General features: G+C 48.2%; 1 protein-coding gene across 4 annotated transcripts in view; it reads right to left on the reverse strand.

Annotated features, from left to right (window-relative positions):
• Positions 1–24247, reverse strand: part of cop1 (COP1 E3 ubiquitin ligase) — a 171441-nt gene that overhangs the window by 38458 nt on the left and 108736 nt on the right. For all 4 annotated transcript variants that reach the window (XM_038795194.1, XM_038795193.1, XM_038795192.1 and 1 more), the window contains 2 exons: positions 21790–21898; positions 9836–9917 (listed from right to left, as the gene is read on the reverse strand). In XM_038795194.1, the coding sequence (XP_038651122.1) occupies positions 9836–9917; positions 21790–21898 (191 nt within the window). The remainder of the gene's footprint in view (positions 1–9835; positions 9918–21789; positions 21899–24247) is intronic.

Below are 24247 nucleotides of genomic sequence, written 5' to 3' on the forward strand. Positions count from 1 at the left end.
TTAAATGGTGATGATTGGAGAATGTTGATGTACAATAGGACCCAAGTCTCCTTGCACACCAGTCACTGAAAGCAAGCATGCAGGGATAGCAAGCAGTGAGGAAGGTAAATGGTATGTTGGCCTTTATTGCGAGAGGATTTGAGTACAGGAGCAAGGATCACTTACTGCAGCTGTACAGGGTCTTGGTGACACCACACCTGGAGTAGTGTGTGTAATTTTGGTCTCCCAAGAAATAATATACTTGCCATTGAGGGTTTTTCTTTATTCGTTCATGTCCTCGGGGGTGTTTTTGCGAATACTGTTGGGGAGGTTTTAAACTAATGTGGCAGGGGGATGGGAACAAGATTAGGAAGTTAGAGGTCAGTAAAGAGGCAGCAGCTAAAGCCAGTAAGGTACTAGATAATAAACTCATTGTGACTAAAGGGAAGAGTCGACAGGGAAGAGATGATGAACGCAAAGGGACAGGTGGTCTGAGGTGCATTTCTTTTAATGCGAGAAGTATAGCAGGTAAGGCAGATGAATTTAGGGCTTGGATTAGTACCTATGAATATGATGTTATTGGTATTACTGAGACTTGGTTGAGGGAAGGGCAAGATTGGCAACTAAATATCCCAAGGTATAGATGCTTCAGGAGGGATAGAGAGGGAGGTAAAAGGGGTGGAGGAGTTGCATTACTGGCCAGAGATGATATCACAGCTGTGATTAAGGAGGGCACGATGGAGGATTCGAGCACTGAGGTAATATGGGTAGAGCTAAGAAATAGGAAGGGTGCAGTAACATTGTTGGGACTTTACTACAGGCCTCCCAAAAGCAAGCGTGAAGTAGAGGTGCAAATATGTAGACAGATTATAGAAAAATGTAGGAGCAATAGGGTGGTCGTGATGGGAGATTTTAACTTCCCCAACATTGAATGGGACTCGTGTAGTGTTGGAGGCGTAGATGGAGCAGAGTTTGTAAGGAGCATCCAGGAGAGTTTTTTAGAGCAGTATGTAAATAGTCCAATTCGGGAAGGGGCCATACTGGACCTGGTATTGGGGAATGATCCCAGCCAGGTGGTTGATGTTTCAGTCGGTGATTACTTTGGGAATAGCGATCACAATTCCGTAAGTTTTAGAATACTCATGGACAAAGACAAGAGTGGTCCGAAAGGAAGAGTGCTAAATTGGGGAAAGGCCAAGTATAACAAAATTCGGCAGGAGCTAGGGAATGTGGATTGGCAGCAGCTGTTTAAGGGTAAATCCACATTTGAAATGTGGGAGTCTTTTAAGGAAAGGTTGATTAGAGTGCAGGACAGACATGTCCCTTTGAAAATGAGGGATAGAAATGGCAAGATTAGGGAACCATGGATGACGGGTGGAATTGTGAGACTAGCTAAGATGAAAAGGGCACACAATAGATCTAGGCGACTTAAAACTGATGAAGCTTTGGAGGAATATTGGGAAAGTAGGACAAATCTCAAACGTGTAATAAAGAGGGCTAAAAGGGGTCATGAAATATCTTTGGCTAACAGGGTTAAGGAAAATCCCAAAGCCTTTTATTCGTATATAAGGAGCAAGCGGGTAACTAGAGAAAGGATTGGCCCACTCAAAGACAAAAAAAGAGGGTATTAATGCGTGGAGTCAGAGGAAATGGATGAGATTCTTAATGAGGACTTTGCATCGGTATTCATCAAGGAGAGTGACATGACAGATGTTGAAGTTAGGGATGGGTGTTTAAATATTGTAGGTCAAGTCGGCATAAGGAAGGGGGAAGTTTTGGGTATTCTAAAAGACATTAAGGTGGACAAGTCCCCAGGTCCGGATGGGATCTATCCCAGGTTACTGAGGGAAGCGAGGGACGAAATAGCTGGGGCCTTAACAGATATCTTTGCAGCATCCTTGAGCACGGGTGAGGTCTCGGAGGACTGGAGAATTGCTGATGTTGTCCCTTTGTTTAAGAAGGGTAGCAGGGATAATCCAGGGAATTATAGACCTGTGAGCTTGACGTCAGTGGTAGGCAAACTGTTGGAGAAGATACTGAGGATCTATTCACCTTTGGAAAAAAATAGACTTATCAGTGATAGGCAGCATGGTTTTGTGCAGGGAAGGTCAAGTCTTACAAACCTAGTAGAATTCTTTGAGGAAGTGACAAAGTTAATTAATGAGGGAAGGGCTGTAGATGTCATATACATGGACTTTAGTAAGGCGTTTCATAAAGTTTCCCATGGCAGGTTGATGGAAAAAGTGAAGTCGTATGGTGTTCAGGGTGTACCAGCTAGATGGATAAAGAATTGGCTGGGCAACAGGAGACAGAGAGTAGTGGTGGAAGGGAGTGTCTCAAAATGGAGAAAGGTGACTACAGTAGTCCCCCTATATAACACGGGTGTTGGGGTCCAAGACAGCCACCCGCGTTGCAACCGAGCCGCGGATATCCACGATGGGGGTTTTAAATTTATTTTAAAATCTATGCTAGCGCTTCCCATTGAGAGTTTACGGGGGCGGGGGGAGAGGTCAGACCCCCGTAGACTCACAATGGGAAGCGCTAGCATAGATTTTTAAATAAATTTAAAACCCCCATCGTGGATCTAATTAAAACAGTGTCAATTTCAGCGGCCGGCTCACTTTGATCCGGAGAGGGAAGCTGCTCTCTCACTGAAACAATCAGCCGGCCGCTGAAATTGACACTGCCCGCTGCTCTCTCCCTCCAATCCAACTTTTAAGTTTTAATGTTTCTGATTGGATGGAGAGAGCAGCCGGCAGTGTCAATTTCAGCGGCCGCTGATTGCTTCAGTGAGAGAGCAGCTTCCCTCTCCGGATCAAAGTGAGCCGGCCGCTGAAATTGACACAACTGACAGTTGGGGTCCATAAGCCCCCCCGCGGTATATCGCGAACATTAACGGTATTGCGGAGCGCGGTATAACGGGGGACTACTGTAGTGGTGTTCCACAGGGATCCGTGCTCGGACCACTGTTGTTTGTGATATACATAAATGATCTGGACGAAGGTATAGGTGGTCTGATTAGCAAGTTTGCAGATGATACTAAGATTGGTGGAGTTGCAGATAGCGAGGGGGACTGTCAGAGAATACAGCAAAATATAGATAGATTGGAGACTTGGGCAAAGAAGTGGCAGTACAAGCCAGGCAAATACGAGGTGATGCATTTTGGAAGATCCAATTCAAGGCTGGACTATACGATCAATGGAAGAGTCCTGGGGAAAACTGATGTACAGAGAGATCTGAGAGTTCAGGTCCATTGTTCCCTGAAGGTGGCAACGCAGGTCGATAGAGTGGTCAAAAAGGCATACAGCATGCTTGCCTTCATCGGACAGGGTATTGAGTACATGAGCCGGCAGGTAATGTTACAGTTGTATAGGACTTTGGTTAGGCCACATTTGGAATACTGCGTGCAGTTCTGGTCGCCACATTACCAGAAGGATGTGGATGCTTTGGAGAGGGTGCAGAGGAGGTTCACCAGGATGTTGCCTGGTATGGAGGGTGCTAACTATGAAGAAGGGTTGAGTAGATTAGGATTGTTTTCGTTGGAAAGACGGAGGTTGAGGGGGGACCTGATTGAGGTCTACAAAATTATGAGAGGTATGGATAGGGTGGATAGCAACAAGCTTTTTCCAAGAGTGGGGGTGTCAATAATGATTCACCTGAGGAAGGAGCAGTGCTCCGAAAGCTCGTGTTTGAAACAAACATGTTGGACTTTAACCTGGTGTTGTAAGACTTCTGACTGTAATTTTCTTTGTTCTTTCATGGGATGTGGGCATCGCTGGCTGGGCCAGCATTTGTTGCCCATCCCTAATTGCCTTTGAACTGAGTGGTTTGCTATGCCATTTCAGAATGCATTTAAGAGTCAACCTCATTGCTGTGTGGGGGGGGGGGGGGGGGGGGGAGCTAAGCATCTAGAACGAGGAGTCACAGTCTCAGGAAGAGGGTAGTAAACCTAGGAATTCTCTGCCACAGAAGGATGTGGAGGACAAATCATTGAGTATACTGAAGAGGGAAATAGATACCCGGGTTCGAATCCCGGCCCTGGATCACTGTCCGTGTGTAGTTTGCACATTCTCCCTGTGTCTGCATGGGTTTCACCCCCACAACCTAAAAGATGTGCAGGTTAGGTGGATTGGCCATGCTAAATTGCCCCTTAATTGGAAAAAATAATTTGTACTCTAAATTTATAAAAAAAACAAAGGAGGAAATAGATAGATTTCTAGACTGTAAATGTGTCAAGGGTATGCAGAGGGTGCTGGAGTTATGGTGTTGACGTAGATGCTCAGCCAAGATCATGTTGAATGGTGGAGCAGGCTAAAGGGGTTAAATGGCCTATTCCTGCTCCGATTATCCACGTTTCTACGAGGAACAGTTACTTATTGCATGTGTTCTATATATTTTTTTGTACCAATTTATTCAGTCATTTTGATTTTTGTGGTTTTTAATCTAAAATCAGATCCATTCAAGAATACAGCACAGGAACAGGCCCTTCGGCCCTCCAAGCCTGCACTGATCACGTGTCCTATCTAGACCAACTGCCTGTATCCTTCTGTAACCCGTCCGTTCATGTGTCTATCTAGATAATTCTTTAAGGTCGTTAACGTATCTGCCTCAACCACCTCACTTGGCAGTGCATTCCAGCACACCACCACCCTCTGTGTAAAGCGCTTCCCCCCCACAGATCCCACCCCCCTCCCGTACAGCAGGAGAGTGCGGTGGCAGAAGAGGAGCGGCAATCAGGACTGCGAAGCTGGAAACGTAAGCGCTCGGGAGCGGAGCCATGGACCAAGAGAGAGAGAGAGACCCCGACGGACCCGTGATGACCACATGATGAGCAGCAAAACAAAGGGGAACACCCATCCAGATCAGAAATCGTCTCTCGCGAACCCCCCCCCCGACCCAGTGAGAGGGAAGGGAAAGAGGAGAAGGGGGGGGGGGGGGAAAGAAAAAGGAAGGAAGGGAACCAAACACAACAGGGATACCCCGGAGTACAGGGGCGCGCCCACGTGGCGTACACACTGGTGGCAGCCACACTGGGTGCCCCCTGGACAAAGGGAAACCCCGGAGCGCTGGGCCCGACCCCTTGGTGTGAGCGGCGACCCTAGCCATTTTGGACGGCGATTCAACGGCCCAGTGAAAAGATCCAGTCTTACCCCGCTAAGAAGCCTAAAAGCAGACATAATCTACCAACAAGACACACCTGAGGGAGAAGGACCGACTGCTGGTAAGGAAGGGCTGGGTGGGACAGACGTACCATTCATGTTACAGGATGAGGGCTCGGGGGATAGCAATGTTAATGAGCAAAAGGACGTGGTTTGTGGAAACCAAGACAGTTACGGACCCAGGGGGGAAGGTACTTCATGGTCAGCGGTGTCCTGGAAGGGGCACCGTTCGCACTGGTAAATGTGTATGCTCCCAACTGGGACGACGCAGAATTCATAAAGACGACCATGGCGGAAATCCCCGACATTAACACACACCGACGGATTATGGGGGGGGGGGGGGGGGGGGGGGGGGGGGGGGACTTTAACTGCGTGCTGGACCCACTGATCGACCGATCAAACCCCAGAACGGGCAAAAAGTCTGGCATAGCTAGGGAGCTAGGAGCCTTCATGGAACAGACGGGGGCGGTGGACCCATGGAGGTTCCTGCACTCGGGGGAATAGGAGTTCTCGTTCTTTTTGCAGGTGCACAAGGTATACATCCGCATTGACTTCTTTGCAGTGGGGAAATCGGTGCTTCCAGGGATCACGGGAACGGAGTACTCTGCGATCGTTAGCTCCGACCACCCTCCACATTAAATGGATGTGCGGTTGGAGACAGGCTGGCCAAGCGCCCCACATGGAGGCTGGACACAGACCCACAAGGCCTTCTGCCAAAAAAAATCGCGGGCCATAGGCGATTGCGTTAGAACAACCAAAATGGGGAGGTCTCACCCTCCACGTTTTGGGAGGCACGGAAGGCCGAAATCAGAGGAGAGATCATAGCCTCCAAGGCAAGTAGAGATAGGGAAGAGAGGGTGGCAAGGCAACAGCTAGTGGACTTCATTCTGTAAGTCGGCAGAAAATACTCAGAGGCCCCGACTGTAAAGCTGCTGGCGGAGAGGATAAAGCTGCAAATGGACTTTAACCTGCTATCCACCAGGAAAGCAGTGTACCAACTCCGCCTGACACGGGGGACCTTCTACCAACACGGAGACACGGCTGGCTGCCTATTAGCTCAGCAGCTGAGAAAGCAGGTAGCCACGAGTGAGATAGTCCAGGTTAAGGATAGCAGAGGCAGACTGTTAACAGAACCAAAGGAGGTTAATCGGGTATTTGAGACCATCTACTGGGGACTGTACACCTCCGAGCCCCCCCAACGGGGACGCGGGAATGAAATAGTTCCTAGACAGACTGGAACTACCAGTGGCGGGGGAAGGCGGACGGAGGGGAGCTGGAAGCACCAATAGACCTGGGGGAAATCATGGCGAGCACCAGCTCCATGCAGGCAGGAAAGGCACCGGGACCCGACGGGTCCCCGGCAGACTTCTACAAAAAATTCACACCAGTCCTGGGCCCACACCTAATGGGCATGTTCACTGGCAGGGGGCACCCTGCCCCCCACGCTAGCGCAAGCCACAATCTCACTGACACCCAAAAAAGATAAAGAACTAACGGAATGTGAATCATACAGACCCATTTCACTGCTGAACGTGGATGCGAAAATACTCGCAAAGGTCCTGGTCAAAAGGCTGGAGGGCTGCATATCAAAGGTGGTTGCAAAGGACCAAACGGGATTTTGTCAAGGGTAGGCAGCTCACAGCGAACATCAGGCGGCTGCTGAATGTAATAATGACCCCCTCGGGGAGAGAACACCAGAGGTGATTGTCTCCCTGGATGCAGAAAAGGCCTTCGACAGAGTCGAATGGAACTACCTCAAAGAACAAAGAAATGTACAGCACAGGAACACCCCCTACGGCCCTCCACGGGGTACTGGACCGATTTGGGCTGGGAGCAGGATTTACTGCCTGGGTGAGGCTCCTGTATAATGCTCCCAAAGCAAGTGTCTGAATTAACACCACCAGCTCAAATACTTCCAGCTACAGCGAAAGAGTTTGGAACCTTCTCGGGCTACAAACTTAACCTGGGCAAAAGCGAGGCATCCCCAGTGAACCCAAAAGGGGGAGGGACAGAGCTGGAGGGGCTCCAATTTAAAACAGCCCAGAACAGATTCCGTTACCTGGAGATCCAGATAGCCAGAGACTGGACACAGATCCACAAGTGGAACCTGACCAGTTGGTGGAAGAAGTATAAAATGACCATCAACGGTGGGGATCACTCCCACTCTCCCTGGCGGGGGGGGGGGGGGAAGAGTGCAGACGATCGAGATGAACATACTGCCAAGGTTCCTCTTCCTGTTTAGATCATCCCGATCTTCATCCCCAAGGCCTTTTTCCAAAATGTAGACAGTCTAATCATGGCGTTTGTCTGGGGTGGCCCCCATCTGCGGTAATCACAGATTCCCCCAAGCCATGCTAGACACCATCTCAAGGTGGAGGCGGGAGGGGGGCACACCGATGGTCGGGGACTTCTACGTAGGGCACAGACTGGGATACTGGACGAACTGACGAGGAAGTGGAAACTAGCAAAAGGACAGGAATTGAGACACCTCCAAATAAAACACTTCCTTCGCAAAGAGACAGTAGGATACCCCTGGGCCCCAGAAACCAAACTATTGGAAGACCTAATAGGCACAAGCAGCAAGGAGGGGCAGCTATGTGGGAAAATATACGGACAGTTACTGGACAGAGTCCAAACACCACTGAACGAGACAAGACAAAAATGGGAGGACGAACTGGGGACAGAGGTGGGATGGGGACTCTGGAGCGAAGCACTGAACAGGGCTAACTCCACCTCCTCCTGCGCAAGGCTGAGCCTAATGCAGCTCAAGGTGGTGCACAGAGCGCACCTGACCAGAACCCGAATGAGCAGGTTCTTCCCGGAGGTGGAGGATAAATGTGAGCGGTGCCAAAGGGGCCCGGCCAACCATGCCCACATGTTTTGGGCTTGCCCCAAGCTTGCTGGGTTCAGCATTCTCCGAGGCAATGTCCAAAGTTGTGGGGGTGAGGGTGCCCAATAGTGGCAATCTTCAGGGGTATCGGAGCAGCCAGAGTTACACATGAGGAAGGGGGCCAACGCCCTTGCTTTCGCTTCTCTAATCGCACACCGGAGAACCGTGCTCGGCCGGCGATCGGCAGCACCAACCAAAGCTGCAGACTGGCTTGATGATCTCTCGGAATTTCTCCACCTGGAGAAGATTATGTACGCCATCCGAGGGTCAGAGAAAGGCTTCCTGGATACTTGAGGGCAGTTTGTCGGCCTGTTCCAAACACTGTTTGAGGCCAGCAACGAAGAGTAAGCCAGGGAAAAAAGCTAGATGAGGAACCAAAGGACTGCGCAACCGGAGGTGGGGGGAGACACAAAATGTACATAGTGTTAGTTGAATGAAGGACAAAATAAACCTCTCTGTAAAATAAATTAGCGCGGGCAAGAAAAATTTAACGTGTATACACAACAACAGCTTATAAATATGAGAAAAGCCAATAAGATTTTTTTTATTTTTTTTTATTGTCATTTTCGCCCTGGGAAAAAGCCTCCAACTGTTCACCCTATCTATACCCCTCATCATTTTATAAACTTCTATCAGGTCGCCTCTCAGCCTCCGTCGGTCTAGGGAGAACAATCATAGTTTATTCAATCTCTCCTCATAGCTAATACCCTCATTACCAGGCAACATCCTGGTAAACCCTTTCTATACTCTCTCCAAAGCCTCCATGTCCGTCTGGTAATACGGTGACCAGAATTGGACACAGTATTCCAAATGTGGCCGAACCAGCGTTCTACATAACTGTAACATCATTTGCGAGCTTTTATACTCAGTCCTATGAAGGCAAGCATGCCATATGTTTACTTTACCAACATTTCCACCTACGCTGCCAATTTTAAGGATTTGTGGTCCTGCACACCCAGATCTCTCTGTGTGTCTATGCTCCTAATAGTTCTGCCATTTATTTTATAGCTCCCACCTGAATTGGATCTACCAAAATGCATCACCTCGCATTTGTCCGGGTTAAATTCCATCTGCCATTTCTCCACCCAATTTTGCAGCCGATCTATATCCTGCTGCATTCTCCGACAATGTTCACCACTATCCACAACTCCTGAAATCTTAGCATCATCTGCAAACTTTCTAATCAGATCAGCTACGTTTCCTTCCAAGTCATTTGTATATATTATAAACAGCGGAGGTCTCAGTACTTATCCATGCGGAACACTACTAGTTAACACACCTCCATTCGGGAAAACACCCTTCCATTGCTGCCCTCTGTCTTCTATGGCCAAGCTAGTTCTGAATTCATTCAGCTGGTTCATTCCTGACCCCGTGTGATTTAATCTTTTGCACCAGCCTGCCATGAGGGACCTTGGTCAAGGGTTTTCCTGAAGCATGAATGATCAACCCTGTAACCGTGATTACATTGTGAAGACTCCTCCCTGTTTAATCAGCACACTGCATTCTTGCTGTACAACACAGTTCCTGATTTACAATTGACAGGCTTCATGTTTTGGCTCTGAAGAAGTCATATAGACTCAAAACGCTAACTCTGTCTCTATCGCTGCAGGTGCTGTCAGACCTGCCGAGTTTTTCCAGCATTTGCTGTTTTTATTTCATGTTTTGGTAACTGGATCATAAAGATTTATTGGATTGGACGTTTGATGCAGCAAACGTGTATAGTAGCTTTAAGCAAAGTTTTGCGAAGTGCAGGAGACACTGTAGTTTAGAGTTTTCATCAAATCATATCATCGGTCATGTTTCATACCTTTAGCATCATCAGAACCGGAAGCTAGCAGTTTCGGATCCATTAGATTAAAATCCACACTCCAACATCGCTTTTCGTGCTCCTGTAGTGAAAATACACAACAGCTGATTAAAATTGAACAATGCTGCTCTTTCAGAGGAAATAGTGAGCAGAGAGGAAAACTGATTAAAATCACCTGACACTATGTCGTCCCCCACCCCCTCTGGGGAACTCCCAGAATCTGGCACATCATAATTGAAGGTTCTTTTGTTTTTCTGCCTCTGTAGATAGTTCAGGCAGTGGCCTATTGGGCTCCCCACCCCCACCATCACCAACACTCCAACTCCCTCCCTCTCCACCACCCTCCTTTCCCCCCCCCCCCCCTCTTCCTTTCCCTTCTGTTGGTACAGAGGCGAGAGTATCTGGTCTCTCCAGCACAAAGTTTAGTGCTTGTACCATTTGTTTTTTGTAGAAACGTGTTGTGAACTGTTTTAATAATCAGATTTTCTCCCCCCGCCTTCTCGTACATTGGTACAAAGGGGAGGATATCCTGTTTCTCCAACACAAAATAAGTGTTTGTACCGTTTGGCCTTGTATATATTTTTTACTGTTTTAATAAAACGATATGGTCACCAGCCTCATGCGCAAAGCATCAGTTCACCGAATGATCTGTGAGATTGTTAACTGCTAGAGTTTAGGTGCAGGAAAAGAATTGAATGATGTGCAATAAATACACTGTAGCAGGAGCTGGATGAAGGCACAGAACTGAGGCACAGAGCAGAACCATACATCAGAATACGTACAGAGTTCTTTATAAAGCTGAGAATTTGAATGAGCAACAGAATTTGATAGTCAGAAGGAGTTGTTTTTAGCACATATAGTTGCTTGTGTTATCTTCAGACTGGAAATTCAAAACTAGGAACCGAGATAGCTAATACTTGATTGGATAAGCAGGTTAAATTAGTTAAGAACAAACCAAGTGAATTAATTACATAAAAATTAAATTTCACTAAACATGAACCCAGGCAACTGCATCCACAGAAAGTTGCAGCAACTCACAGAGGTTTAGACTCAAGAGTTGGAGTCAGATGTGGTAAGTAGTCTGGTAAGTAGTCTCTCTTTTTCTTTTCATTGTCTAATTTATTTATTTTTATTTTGAAATTCTAGTTGTTTAAGTTTACCAAGGGTTTAAGACATGGCAGGAGATCCCAGACCCGTGTCATGCTCCTCGTGTGCGATGTGGGAGCTCAGGGACACGTCCACTGTCCCTGGCTCCTTCACGTGCAAGAAGTGTGTTCAGTTGCAGCTCTTGTTAGACCGCTTGACGGCTCTGGAGCTGCGGATGGACTCACTTTGGAGCATCCGCGATGCTGAGGAGGTCGTGGATAGCACGTTTAGCGAGTTGGTCACACCGCAGGTGAAGGTTACTGAGGGAGAAAATGGGTGACCAAAAGAAAGAGCAAGAGTAGGAAGGCAGTGCAGGTGTCCCCTGCGGTCATCTCCCTGCAAAACAGATATACCGCTTTGGATACTGTTGAGGGAGATGGCTCACCAGGGGAAGGCAGCAGCAGCCAGGTTCATGGCACCGTGGCTGGCTCTGCTGCACAGCAGGGCAGGAAGAAAAATGGCAGGGCTATAGTGATAGGGGACTCGATCGTAAGGGGAATAGACAGGCTTTTCTGTGGACGCAATCGAGACTCCAGGATGGTATGTTGCCTCCCTGGTGCAAGGGTCAAGGATGTCTCGGAGCGGCTGCAGGACATTCTGAGGGGGGGGTGAACAGCCAGCTGTCGTGGTGCACATAGGCACCAACGATATAGGTAAAAAACGGGATGAGGTCCTACAAGCGGAATTCAGGGAGTTAGGAGTTAAACTAAAAAGTAGGACCTCAAAGGTAGTAATCTCAGGATTGCTACCAGTGCCACGAGCTAGTCAGAGTAGGAATGTCAGGATAGATAGGATGAATGCGTGGCTCGAGAGATGGTGCAAGAGGGAGGGATTCAAATTCCTGGGGCATTGGGACCGGTTATGGGGGAGGTGAGACCAGTACAAACCGGACGGTCTCCACATGGGCAGGACTGGAACCGATGTCCTAGGGGGGGTGTTTTCTAGAGCTGTTGGGGAGGGTTTAAACTAATGTGGCAGGGGGATGGGAACCGATGCAGGATGTTGGAAGGTAGTAAAACAGGGACAGAAGCAAAAGGAAGTAAGGGGAAAAGTGCAAGGCAGAGAAGACATAGTCAAAAATCTAAAAGGGCGACAGTACAAGGTACAGTGACTGAGGGGAGCTCAGTGAATAGGCCCAGTAATAACAAAAGGAATAAAACTGGAGATGTTAAGATTCAAAACAGAGGTAAAAAAAACCAACATAAGTGTACTTTACCTGAATGCTCGTAGTATTCGGAATAAAGTAAATGAGTTGATGGCGCAACTCATCGTAAATTACTATGATTTAGTGGCCATTACTGAAACATGGTTAAAGGATGGTCACGACTGGGAGTTAAATATCCGAGGGTATCAAACTATTCGGAAGGACAGAGTGGATGGTAAGGGAGGTGGTGTTGCTCTGTTATTTAAGGATGACATCCGGGCAATAGTAAGGAATGACATCGGTGCTATGGAGGATAAGGTTGAATCCATTTGGGTGGAAATCAGGAATAGTAAGGCAAAAAAGTCACTGATAGGAGTAGACTATCGGCCACCAAATAGTAACGCTATGGTGGGGCAGGCAATAAACAAAGAAATAACTGATGCATGTAGAAATGGTACAGCAGTTATCATGGGGGATTTTAATCTACATGTCAATTGGTTTAACCAGGTCGGTCAAGGCAACCTTGAGGAGGAGTTTATAGAATGTATCCGCAATAGTTTCCTAGAACAGTATGTAATGGAACCTACGAGGGAACAAGCGGTCCTAGATCTTGTCCTGTGTAATGAGACAGGATTGATTCATGATCTCATAGTTATGGATCCTCTCGGAAGGAGCGATCACAATATGGTGGAATTTAAAATACAGATGGAGGGTGAGAAAGTAAAATCAAATACTAGTGTTTTGTGTTTAAACAAAGGAGATTACAAGGGGATGAGAGAAGAACTAGCTAAGGTAGACTGGGAGCTAAGACTTTATGGTGGAACAGTTGAGGAACAGTGGAGAACCTTCCAAGCAATTTTTCACAGTGCTCAGCAAAGGTTTATACCAACAAAAAGGAAGGACGGAAGAAAGAGGGAAAATCGACCGTGGATATCTAAGGAAATAAGGGAGAGTATCAAATTGAAGGAAAAAGCATATAAAGTGGCAAAGATTGCTGGGAGATTAGAGGACTGGGAAATCTTTAGGGGGCAACAGAAAGCTACTAAAAAAGCTATAAAGAAGTGTAAGATAGAGTATGAGGGTAAACTTGCTCAGAATATAAAAACAGACAGTAAAAGTTTTTACAAATATATAAGACAAAAAAGAGTGGCTAAGGTAAATATTGGTCCTTTAGAGGATGAGAAGGGAGTTTTAATAATGGGAAATGAGGAAGTGGCTGAGGAACTGAACAGGTTTTTTGGGTCGGTCTTCACAGTGGAAGACACAAATAACATGCCAGCGACTGATAGAAATGAGGCTATGACAGGTGAGGACCTTGAGAGGATTGTTATCACTAAGGAGGGAGTGAGGGGCAAGCTAATGGGGCTAAAGGTAGACAAGTCTCCTGGCCCTGATGGAATGCATCCCAGAGTGCTAAAAGAGATGGCTATGGAAATTGCAGATGCACTAGTGATAATTTACCGAAATTCACTAGACTCTGGGGTGGTCCCGATGGATTGGAAATTAGCAAACGTGACGCCACTGTTTAAAAAAGGAGGTAGGCAGAAAGCAGGAAATTATAGGCCAGTGAGCTTAACTTCGGTAGTAGGGAAGATGCTGGAATCTATCATCAAGGAAGAAATTGCGAGGCATCTGGATAGAAATTGTCCCATTGGGCAAACGCAGCATGGGTTCGTAAAGGGCAGGTCATGCTTAACTAATTTAGTGGAATTTTTTGAGGACATTACCAGTGCAGTAGATAACGGGGAGCCGATGGATGTGGTATATCTGGATTTCCAGAAAGCCTTTGACAAGGTGCCACACAAAAGGTTGCTGCATAAGATAAAGATGCATGGCATTAAGGGTAAAGTAGTAGCATGGATAGAGGATTGGTTAATTAATAGAAAGCAAAGAGTTGGGATTAATGGGTGTTTCTCTGGTTGGCAATCAGTAGCTCATGGTGTCCCTCAGGGATCTGTGTTGGGCCCACAATTGTTCACAATTTACATAGATGATTTGGAGTTGGGGAAACATAGTTACACACCTTACAATGGTAGTGGTTTAGATTTAGTTTGTGGTCAGGGACAGACGGGTGTGACTGTAACAAGGTGGTAAGGGGACAACAGATGAAGTGGTCAAGGAACTTCAGCCTTTGCGCATGGCCAACAACTGATGTGGATGCAAATAAAAATAAATACAAAATAGGAGGAAGAAAGACAGCAAGTCGGCACCACCATTTAATAAGAGCATGGCTGATCACCTATATATTATGATGTGGAGATGCCGGCGTTGGACTGGGGTGAGCACAGTAAGAAGTCTTACAACACCAGGTTAAAGTCCAACAGGTTTGTTTCAAACACGAGCTTTCGGAGCACGGCTCCTTCTTCAGGTGAATGGAAAGGCTTGTTCCAGAAATGTTTATATAGACACAGTCAGAGATGCCCCGGAATGCGAGCACCTGCAGGCAATCAAATCATCAAAGATGCAGAGAGAGAGGTAACTCCAGGTTAAAGAGGTGTGAATTGTCCCAAGCCAGTTCAGTCGGTAGGCCTCTGCAAGTCCAGGCTTGTTGGTGGGGGCCGAATGTAATGCGACATGAATCCCAGATCCCGGTTGAGTCCGCATTCATGCGTGCGGAACTTAGCTATAAGTTTTTGCTCAGCAATTTTGCGTTGTCGCGTCTCCTGAAGGCCTCCTTGTAGAATGCTGACCCGGAGATCAGAGGCTGAATGTCCTTGACTGCTGAAGTGTTCCCCAACTGGAAGGGAACAGTCCTGCCTGTTGATAGTCGCACGATGCCCGTTTATTCGTTGTCGCAGTGTCTGCATGGTCTCGCCAATGTACCACGCTTCGGGACATCCTTTCCTGCAGCGTATGAGGTAGACTACACTCGACCAATGTAGTCTACCTCATACGCTGCAGGAAAGGATGTCCCGAAGCGTGGTACATTGGCGAGACCATGCAGACACTGCGACAACGAATAAACGGGCATCGTGCGACTATCAACAGGCAGGACTGTTCCCTTCCAGTTGGGGAACACTTCAGCAGTCAAGGACATTCAGCCTCTGATCTCCGGGTCAGCATTCTACAAGGAGGCCTTCAGGAGACGCGACAACGCAAAATTGCTGAGCAAAAACTTATAGCTAAGTTCCGCACGCATGAATGCGGACTCAACCGGGATCTGGGATTCATGTCGCATTACATTCGGCCCCCACCAACAAGCCTGGACTTGCAGAGGCCTACCGACTGAACTGGCTTGGGACAATTCACACCTCTTTAACCTGGAGTTACCTCTCTCTCTGCATCTTTGATGATTTGATTGCCTGCAGGTGCTCGCATTCCGGGGCATCTCTGACTGTGTCTATATAAACATTTCTGGAACAAGCCTTTCCATTCACCTGAAGAAGGAGCCGTGCTCCGAAAGCTCGTGTTTGAAACAAACCTGTTGGACTTTAACCTGGTGTTGTAAGACTTCTTACTGTGCTCACCTATATATAGACAGTCTTTGGAAGACACCCCACAAAACCAGAATATGGAATCAGCATGGGTGGGATGATGCAATAACAAGGGGTGGAAAATACTGGTGGGAGTAGTTTGAGGCAGTAGTTATAGAGTTGGACAGGGTATAAATCAGAAAATTAGAGAAGCATGAAACCAGTGATGCAACATGCTGCAGACTTTAGTCTTCACAAAAGTAGTTTGGAGAAGAGCTCATGGAAAGCAAACTAAATATCAATGAACTAACAGGTTTGGTGATGAAACAGGGTTCATTATTAATCTCAAAGTAAAGGGTTCCCTGGGGAAGAGCAATTTCTTCATTTTAAGCTTGAATGTGATGTGGTTAAACAATAATATTAACATATTTACTGTGCAGGAGGCCAATCAACCCATCGAGTCTGCACCAACCCTCTGAAAGACCACTCTACCTGGGCCCACTCCCCCACCCTATACTTCTAACACTTCACATTGATCATGGCTAATCCACCTAACCTGAAAATCTTTGGATACTAAATGACAATTTGGCATGGCCAATCCACCCAACATGCACATCATTGGATTGTGGGAGGGAGGAAACCAGAGCACCCAGACGAAACAAACGCAAATACAGGGAGAGCATGGAAACTCCATACAGACCCATTGACGAAATCAAACACAGGTCCTTGGCACTATGAGGCAGCAGTGCTGACCACCGTGTCATCGATAAACTATTTAAATTAAAGAAAGCCAACTCCAAAGGTATGATACGGAGTTGATTGAGGTAGATTATGAAATTCGATCAAAAGATATGCTGGTAAATGGCGAATAAATAAATAATTCAAAATTGTCAACAATTATGAATTCAAAACTCCACTGGAACAATGGCGTGCAACATTGGTTAATGAGACAAGTTAAAGGTACAAACAGATTAAACAAAGAGGCTTAATGTTCTCCATAAATAATGAAGGTTTTAATGATTAGTAAGGGATCAGCAAGCAGCTGATAAAGATGAGAAAATTGAGTAAACTCGTGAAAATATAAAAACAGGTTTTTAAGAGCTGAATGAAGTAGATAAGGAAGAGATGAGTTCAAGCAAATACAGTCAACTTAGAGATAAGAAACAGCAGAAATCATAAAAAAGAAAATGGCAGAGGCACAAGATAAATACTCGATCTGTCTTCACAGTTGAAGATACAAAGAACGTGCTAATTGTGGGGAAGGGTTGAATGAGTGTGAAGATCTGAAAATAATTACTGTTATATTGCTGAAAAGAAATGCATGTTACAGATGTTTTTCATCCCACACAATTCCAGACAAACATAGGAATGTCAAATTTCAAACAATCACAACAATGTATACTACAGTAGAGGGTGCTTGCTGATTGGCAGAGGCTTTGCCATGGAGAAATGAATGGATAACGATTGGCTCTCCAAGCACCCGGGTAATTCAAAAAGGCTCAAACATATTCCTTTTGCTTCCACAGGATGGGTCCCTGTGTATGAATGTGTCAGTTTTAGCGAGTGTAAATCAGTCATGTTGCAGTCAGAGTGTCTCCTTCGCCCGGACCCCATCCAGGTCCTGCCCGCACCCGACCCCTTCACCTGGACCTACCTATAAGACCATAAGACATAGGAGCAGAATTAAGCCATTTTGCCCTTCAAGTCTGCTCCGCCATTCGATCATGCCTGATATGTTTCTCATCCCTATTCTCGTGCCTTCTCCCCATAACCCATGATCTCCTTATTAATAAAGAACCTGGACGGGATTCTCACGACGGCGTGAACGGGCCGCTGGGAGTACCGATTCTGGCCCCTACAGGGGGCCAGCACGGCGCTGGAACAGTTCACGCCGCTCCAGCCTCCCATCCTGGCACAAACCTCCCTCAACGTGCTGGCCCCGACGCAATATGGGTGGGAGTTCAGGGCCGGCACGTAAGAAAATAGGCCCGGGGAGCGAGAGGCCGGCCCGCCCATTGGTGGGCCCCGGTCGCAGGCCAGGCCACATAGGAGCCTCCCGCCCCCCAACCCTGTGCGCAAAGTTCCCGCCGGCTGCGACCAGGTGTGGACGGCGCCGGCGGGACTCTGCTCCGCGGAGAATCGCGTGCCAGCGTCGGGGCAGCGTAGTGCGGTTGTGGGGATTCTCCGACCCCGAGTGGGGCTGGGAGAATCCCACCCCCTATCTGTCTTAAAGACACTCAGTGATTTGGCCTCCACAGCCTTCTGTGGCAAAGAGTTCTACAGTTTCACCATCCTCTGAAGAAATTCCTCCTCATCTCAGTTTTAAATGTCCCTTCAGTCTGAGGTTGTACCCTTGGGTTCTAGTCTCTCCTGCTTGTGGAAACAACCTCTCCATATCCATTCTATCTACGCCTCTTAGTTTTCTGTAAGTTTCAATACGAGTCCTCAGCCTTCTAAACTCCATAGAGTGCAGACCCAGAGTCATCAACCACTCCTCATGTGACAAGACCTTAATTTCAGGGATCATTCTTGTGAACCTCCTCTTGGCCCCCTCCAGCAAATCCTTCCTTAGATATGGGGCCCAAAACTACTCGTTATTCCAAATGGAGTCTGACCAGAGCCTTATACAGCCCCAGTAGTACATCCCTGCTCTTGTATTCTAACCCTTTCGAAATGAATGGCAACATTGCATTTGCCTTCCCAACCGCCAATTGAATCTGCATGTTAACCTGAAGTGAATCCTGAACTAGGACTCCCAAAGTCTCTTTGTGCTTCAGATTTCCAAAGCCTTTCCCCACTTATAAAATAGTCCATGCCTCAATTCTTCTTACCACAGTGCATAACCTCACACTTTTCCACATTGTCTTCCATCTGCCACTCTTTGCCCACTCTCCTAGCCTGTTCAGGTCCATCTGCAGCCCCCCCCCCCCCCCCCCCCCCCCTTCCTCAACACTACCTGTCCCTCTACATATCTCTGTATCATCTGAAATCCTAGCAACAGTCCCCTCAGTTTCTTGGTCCAGATCATTAATGTATATTCTAAAAGTTGTGTCCCAACACTAACCCCTGTGGAATACCAGAAGCCACCTGCTGCCATCTTGAAAAAGACCTCTTTATCCCCACTCTCTGCCTTCTGCCATTCAGCTAATCCTCTATCCATGCCAGTACCTTACCTCTAACACCATGGACTATTATCTTACTTTTGCAGCCTCCAGTTTGGCACCTTGTCAAAGGCCTTATGGAAATCCAAACCAATCACAGAGAGACATAGAAGACAGGAGACGGTTTAGCCCTTCGAGCTTGCTCTGCTATTTATCACGAACATGGCTGATCATCCAACTCAATAGCCTAATCCTGCTTTCTCCCCATAGCCTTTCATCCCATTCTTCCCAAATGCTATATCTAGCCGTCTCTTGAATAGATTCAATGTTTTAGCATCAACTATTTCCTGTGGTTATGAATTCCACAGGCTCACCACTCTTTGGGTGAAGAACTGTCTTCTCATCTCTGTCTGAAATGGGTTATCCTGAATCCTCAGACTGTGACACACCCATCATTAGTAACATCTATCCTGCATCTACCCTGTCTAGTCTTGTTAGAATTTTATAAATCTCTATGAGAATTCCCCCCTTATTCTTCTGAACTCCTGCAAGAACAATCCTAACCTGGTCAATCTCTCCTCACATCCACTGGTTCTTCTTTGTCTAACCTGCTTGTTACCTCCTCAAAGAATTATAACAGATTTGTCAGACATGACCACCCCTTGTTGAAGCCGTGCTGACTCTATTTTGCAAAGGACATCCAAGTAGTTTGCAATCTCATTCTTAATAACGGATTCTAAAATCTTACCGACAACTGATGAGGTCAGGCTAACCGGTCTATAATTTCCCGTCTTCTACCCCCTCCCTTTTCTAAACATTAGCCATTTTCCAGTTCTCTGGGACCCTCCCTGGCTCCAGTGATCCCTGAAAGATCACCACCAATGGGCAGCACGGTAGCACAGTTGCTTCACAGCACCAGGTTCGAGTCACGGCTTGGGTCACTGTCTGTGCGGAATCTGCACGTTCTCCCCGTGTATGTGTGGGTTTCCTCCGGGTGCTCCGGTTTCCTCCTACAACTCACGAAAGACATGCCTGTTAGGTAATTTGGACATTCTGAACTCTCCCTCTGTGTACCCGAACAGGCGCCGGAATGTGGAGACTAGGGGCTTTTCACAGTAACTTCATTGCAGTGTTAATGTAAACCTACTCGTGACAATAAAGATTATTATTATACCACATTCTCCTCAGCATTCTCCTTCAGAATCCAGTCTAGGTGATTTATCGACCTTCAAACTTTGCCAAAACCTTCACCCAGTCCGGCACCGGCCTGGCCCCTTCGTCCAGACCCCGCCCAGCCAGGCCCTTCATCCAGACCTGGCCCAGCCCCTTCACCCAGACTCGCCTCTGCAAGACCCCTTTGCCCAAACCTGCCCCTGCCCGCGCAGACCCAGCACGGCCAGGCCCTTCCCCCAGACCTGGCCCGGCCCCTTCGCCCAGACCCGGCCCAGCCCGGCCCATTCGCCCAGACCCAGCCCCCTCGCCCAGACCCAGACCCGGCCCGGCCCCTTCGCCCAGACCCGGCCCCTTTGCCCAGGCCCAACCCGGCCCCTTCGCCCAGACCCAGCCCCTTCGTCCATACCCGGCCCGGCCCCTTCCACCAGACCCGGCCCGGCCCCTTCCACCAGCACTTTATCCTAGAAGTCCGGAGTGATTCTCCGTCTTCAAGGGGGCTAGCAGGACCGCAGCGTGCGTCCTGCAGCTCCGGCTGCCGGCGAGGCCTTGCAGTTACACCCGCGCATGCGCCCGCCGGCCATCTTTGTGCCGGCCCCCGTGCAACATGACAGCGCCCTACAGGGGCCTGGCTCGGAAGAACATAGGCAGGCACCCCCCCCCGCCAGAATGAGCGCGCCCGCCGATTAGGAGCCCTCGATCGCAGACCTGGCCACGGTGGAGGCCCCCCCCGGAGTCGGATGCCCCCACCAGGACGGCCCCCGCAGCCAGAACGACAAGGTCCTGCCGGGTGGAACCGCATGTGAACCATGCCGGTGGGAGTCAGCGGGCACTCGGTCTGTCGAGCACAGAGAATCGGCGCGGAGGCCGCTTTCAACAGCCCCAACTGGCGCCGCGTCAATCGCACGCGCGACTGGCAGCGATTCTCCTGTCGCCGGAGAATCACGTGCCGGCGTGGGAGCCTATTTTGAGTAACTCTCCGCGCCCATGCCGAGCGCGATTTCAGCGCGGATTGCTGGAGAATCGTGCCCGTGCTGTTTGGTGAACTGGACATTCTGAATTCTCCCTCTGTGACCCGAACAGGCGCTGGAATGTGGCAACTGGTGGATTTTCACAGCAACTTCAATGCAGTGTTAATGTAAGCCTACTTGCGACAATAAAGATTATTGTACCACATTCTCCTCAGCTATCTCCTAGAGAATCCAGTCCAGGTGATTTATCGACCTTCAGACCATTCAGCTTTCCCAAAACTTTCACCTGGCCCGTCCCCTTCGCCCAGACCTGGCCAGTCCCCTTCGGCCGCTCCCGGACCGTCCCCTTCGCCCGGCCCAGCCCACACCCATCATTGTTTTGATGTACAATGGACCTTTTCTGCAGTTTAGTAATATCAAGATCGGCCTCATTTGACTATGTTTACTTCGTCAAACATCAAATGTGCAACTCTTTCTGTTGAAATAATTTGATGTTTCAATTCAGTGAATGTCTCATGTTCTAACAGGGTGATATTGTCCTCAAATGGGATTGATGACTAACCCAGTCAATGCTCCATAGCCATTCTCTCCATTGTCTCAACGTTTCTGAGTTACCATTGATGTGAAAGGTTTGTTAGTGTGCTGCCATGTTAACATGTTCAGACACTTGTGCGGGGTGACCCAATGGTTAGCACTGCTGCCTCACAGCGCCAGGGACCCGGGTTTGATACCGACCTTGGATGACTCACTGTGTGGAGTTTGCACATTCTTACTGTGTCTGTGTGGGTTTGCTCCAGTTTCCTCCCACAGTCCAAAGTTGTGCCTGTTAGGTGGATTGGCCATGCTAAATTGCCCCTTATGTTCCACAAGTTAGGTGGGGTTGCAGTGGAGCGGGTGCAGACTTGATGTACCAAATGCCTTCCTTCAGCACTGTAGGGATTCTTTGATTCAAATGGGAAGAGAACGGCCCTAGAATATTCTCATTAATATCTTGTAGAAATTACTGTACCTGGTAGACTTTTGATCTCTGTCCTGTGAATCCATCCCACAGAATGACTGTCCCTTCATAGTCACTACTTGCCAGCAGGTTCTTGTGGTAACTGCTCCAACTGATACAGCTGCAATCAAATCGGCAAGACACACCATTTACTGCTTCTCGCTCACAATATGTTTCAATGCTGCTATCTGACACATCCTAAGAACAGAAGGCCATTCGGGCCTATGAAACTGTCTAGTCCATCAGTTAAATCATGGCTGACCTTCAGCTTCATTTTCTTGCCTTTGCTTCAGGACCCCGCGATAACTTTGCCCGACAAAAATCTACCGGTCTCTGTCTTGAAAATGCCAATTAACCCCCAGCATTGATAGGACTTGAGGGCAGAGAGTTCAGATTTCTCACACCCTTTTGTGAGGAAGCACCTGCTGCTGTCACCACTGAATAGCCTAGTTAATTTTAAAGTCATGACCGTTTCTCTTGACTCTTCTTAGAGAAAATAGTTTTGCCCTATCTAATTAGCCCGCACCTAGAGTATGGTATGGTAATCTAGGACCATATACTGTTAAAAACATTGCTACTCCTTGAGAAAACATGACTCATGAGATATTAATCCCTGCCAGATAGTCACGTTACTAGACGGGAACAGTGTGCAGAACTGAAAAAAGGCCCACAGGTTGACATCCATCTTTAAAATGTTGAATAAGCAATTAATTATTTCTAAGCAGTACATCAAGCCCAGAGGTGACTGAACTCAGAGCTCACAACCAACAGCTCCAAATGTGCACACTCTTTGTTCTAAGTGAGTCCTTTGCAAGCTCAGGGGGCTCAGGGTCCCTCCCATAAAGTTGAAGGCTGGAACAATCTTCCACAAAACCTATCTCCAAAGGATTCATTTAAGGGAAATTGCTTTTTAATTAGCATGTGCACCTCCTGTGAAAATTCCTGAGTGGGGTGGCAAACCTTATCAAGAACCAATCAACCTCTTAAACACCTCAGTTACATCACCCTTTAATCTTCAAAGAATACAAGTAACCTGCCCGCAGATTGTTATCGTTTATTCCTGGTAACATTTTGCCTAATTGGCACAGCTCCCTGTCCAATCTCTTCTGAAGGGCAGTGCCCACAAATGAATGCAGCTAATGGAGTTGAAGTGTTACACGACGGTGTGAAACAGGCACGCGGACGACCGATTCTGTCCCCCACAGGGGGGGGCCAAAACGGCACTGAAGCGGTTCACGCCCCTCCAGCCTCCCTTCCTGGCGCCAAATGGGCGCCGCGCCAACCTGCGCATGTACGGGGACTTCTTCAGCACGCCGCCCCGACTCAACATGGCGTCGGTGTTCAGGAACCGGCTGCGCAGAAAAGTAGGCCCGGGGGGGGGGGGGGGGCAGCCTGCCGATCGGTGGGCCCCGATCGCGGGCCAGACCCCGTCGGAGGCTCCCCCGGCGCAGGATCGTTTTTCCCCGCCCCACAGGCCGCCCCCCGAGCTGAGAGTTCCCGCCGGCAGCGACCAGGGGTGAACGGCGCTTGCGGGGCTCTGTTGTACTCGCGCGGCTGCTCGGGCCAGAGAATCGGCGGCCCGCCGATTCCAGCGGCCCGCGACCGGTGTAGTGTCAAACGCACCGGTGCAAATGGCGCCGATTCTCCCCACCTCGGGGAATCGCGCGCCGGCGCCAGGGCGTCGTGGCACGGTTGCGCCGATTCTCCGGCCCGGCGCGCGGCTCGGAGAATCGCCCCCAGGATGTGGTTAGTTGGCCTTTGAAAAAAGTTTCCAATTGACCCCTTTCCACATAGACCTGAAATTATGCTTCTTAAAAAGATAGAAGCCCGGCCTCCCTCTGGTGAAAATTGGATGGTGGATGACTTTCTGCTTTGTGGCACTGATGACAGGACAGACAGCAATGGTACAGTTAATGGGCTAATGTTCTGAAGTACTCAGTGGGCAATGGGATCATGGAGCCTTGGTAGAGTCTACAGATTTCTGAGGGCAGCTGGATGGGCAGAGAAGGTGGGCAAAGTGATACTTTCCTTTATTTGCTGAAGTAGGGGCAGCTAGATTATGCTAAAACAATACAAAAGATTGGTTAGACCACAGCTGCGTTTTGCGTACAGTTCTGGTCACCACACTAAAGGATCGCACTCGACAGAGTACAAAGAAGTGATTGACAAGGACACTGCAAAGAATGGACAACATTCTCTGAGAGAAGATCAGATTGCCTATAACTTTCCAGACTGTGTTTGATGGCACAGTGTAGAGGGAGCTTTACTCTGTATCTAACCCTGTGCTGTACCTGTCCTGGGAGTGTTTGATGGGGACAGTGTAGAGGGAGCTTTACTCTGTATCTAACCCTGTGCTGTACCTGTCCTGGGAGTGTTTGATGGGGACAGTGTAGAGGGAGCTTTATTCTGATCTAATGAAACACAATAATGCCAGCTCAGGGAACAGTAGATTATTTTCCAATTGGACTCA

Source organism: Scyliorhinus canicula, chromosome 4, assembly GCF_902713615.1.
Source record: "Scyliorhinus canicula chromosome 4, sScyCan1.1, whole genome shotgun sequence".
Lineage (NCBI taxonomy): Eukaryota > Metazoa > Chordata > Chondrichthyes > Carcharhiniformes > Scyliorhinidae > Scyliorhinus > Scyliorhinus canicula.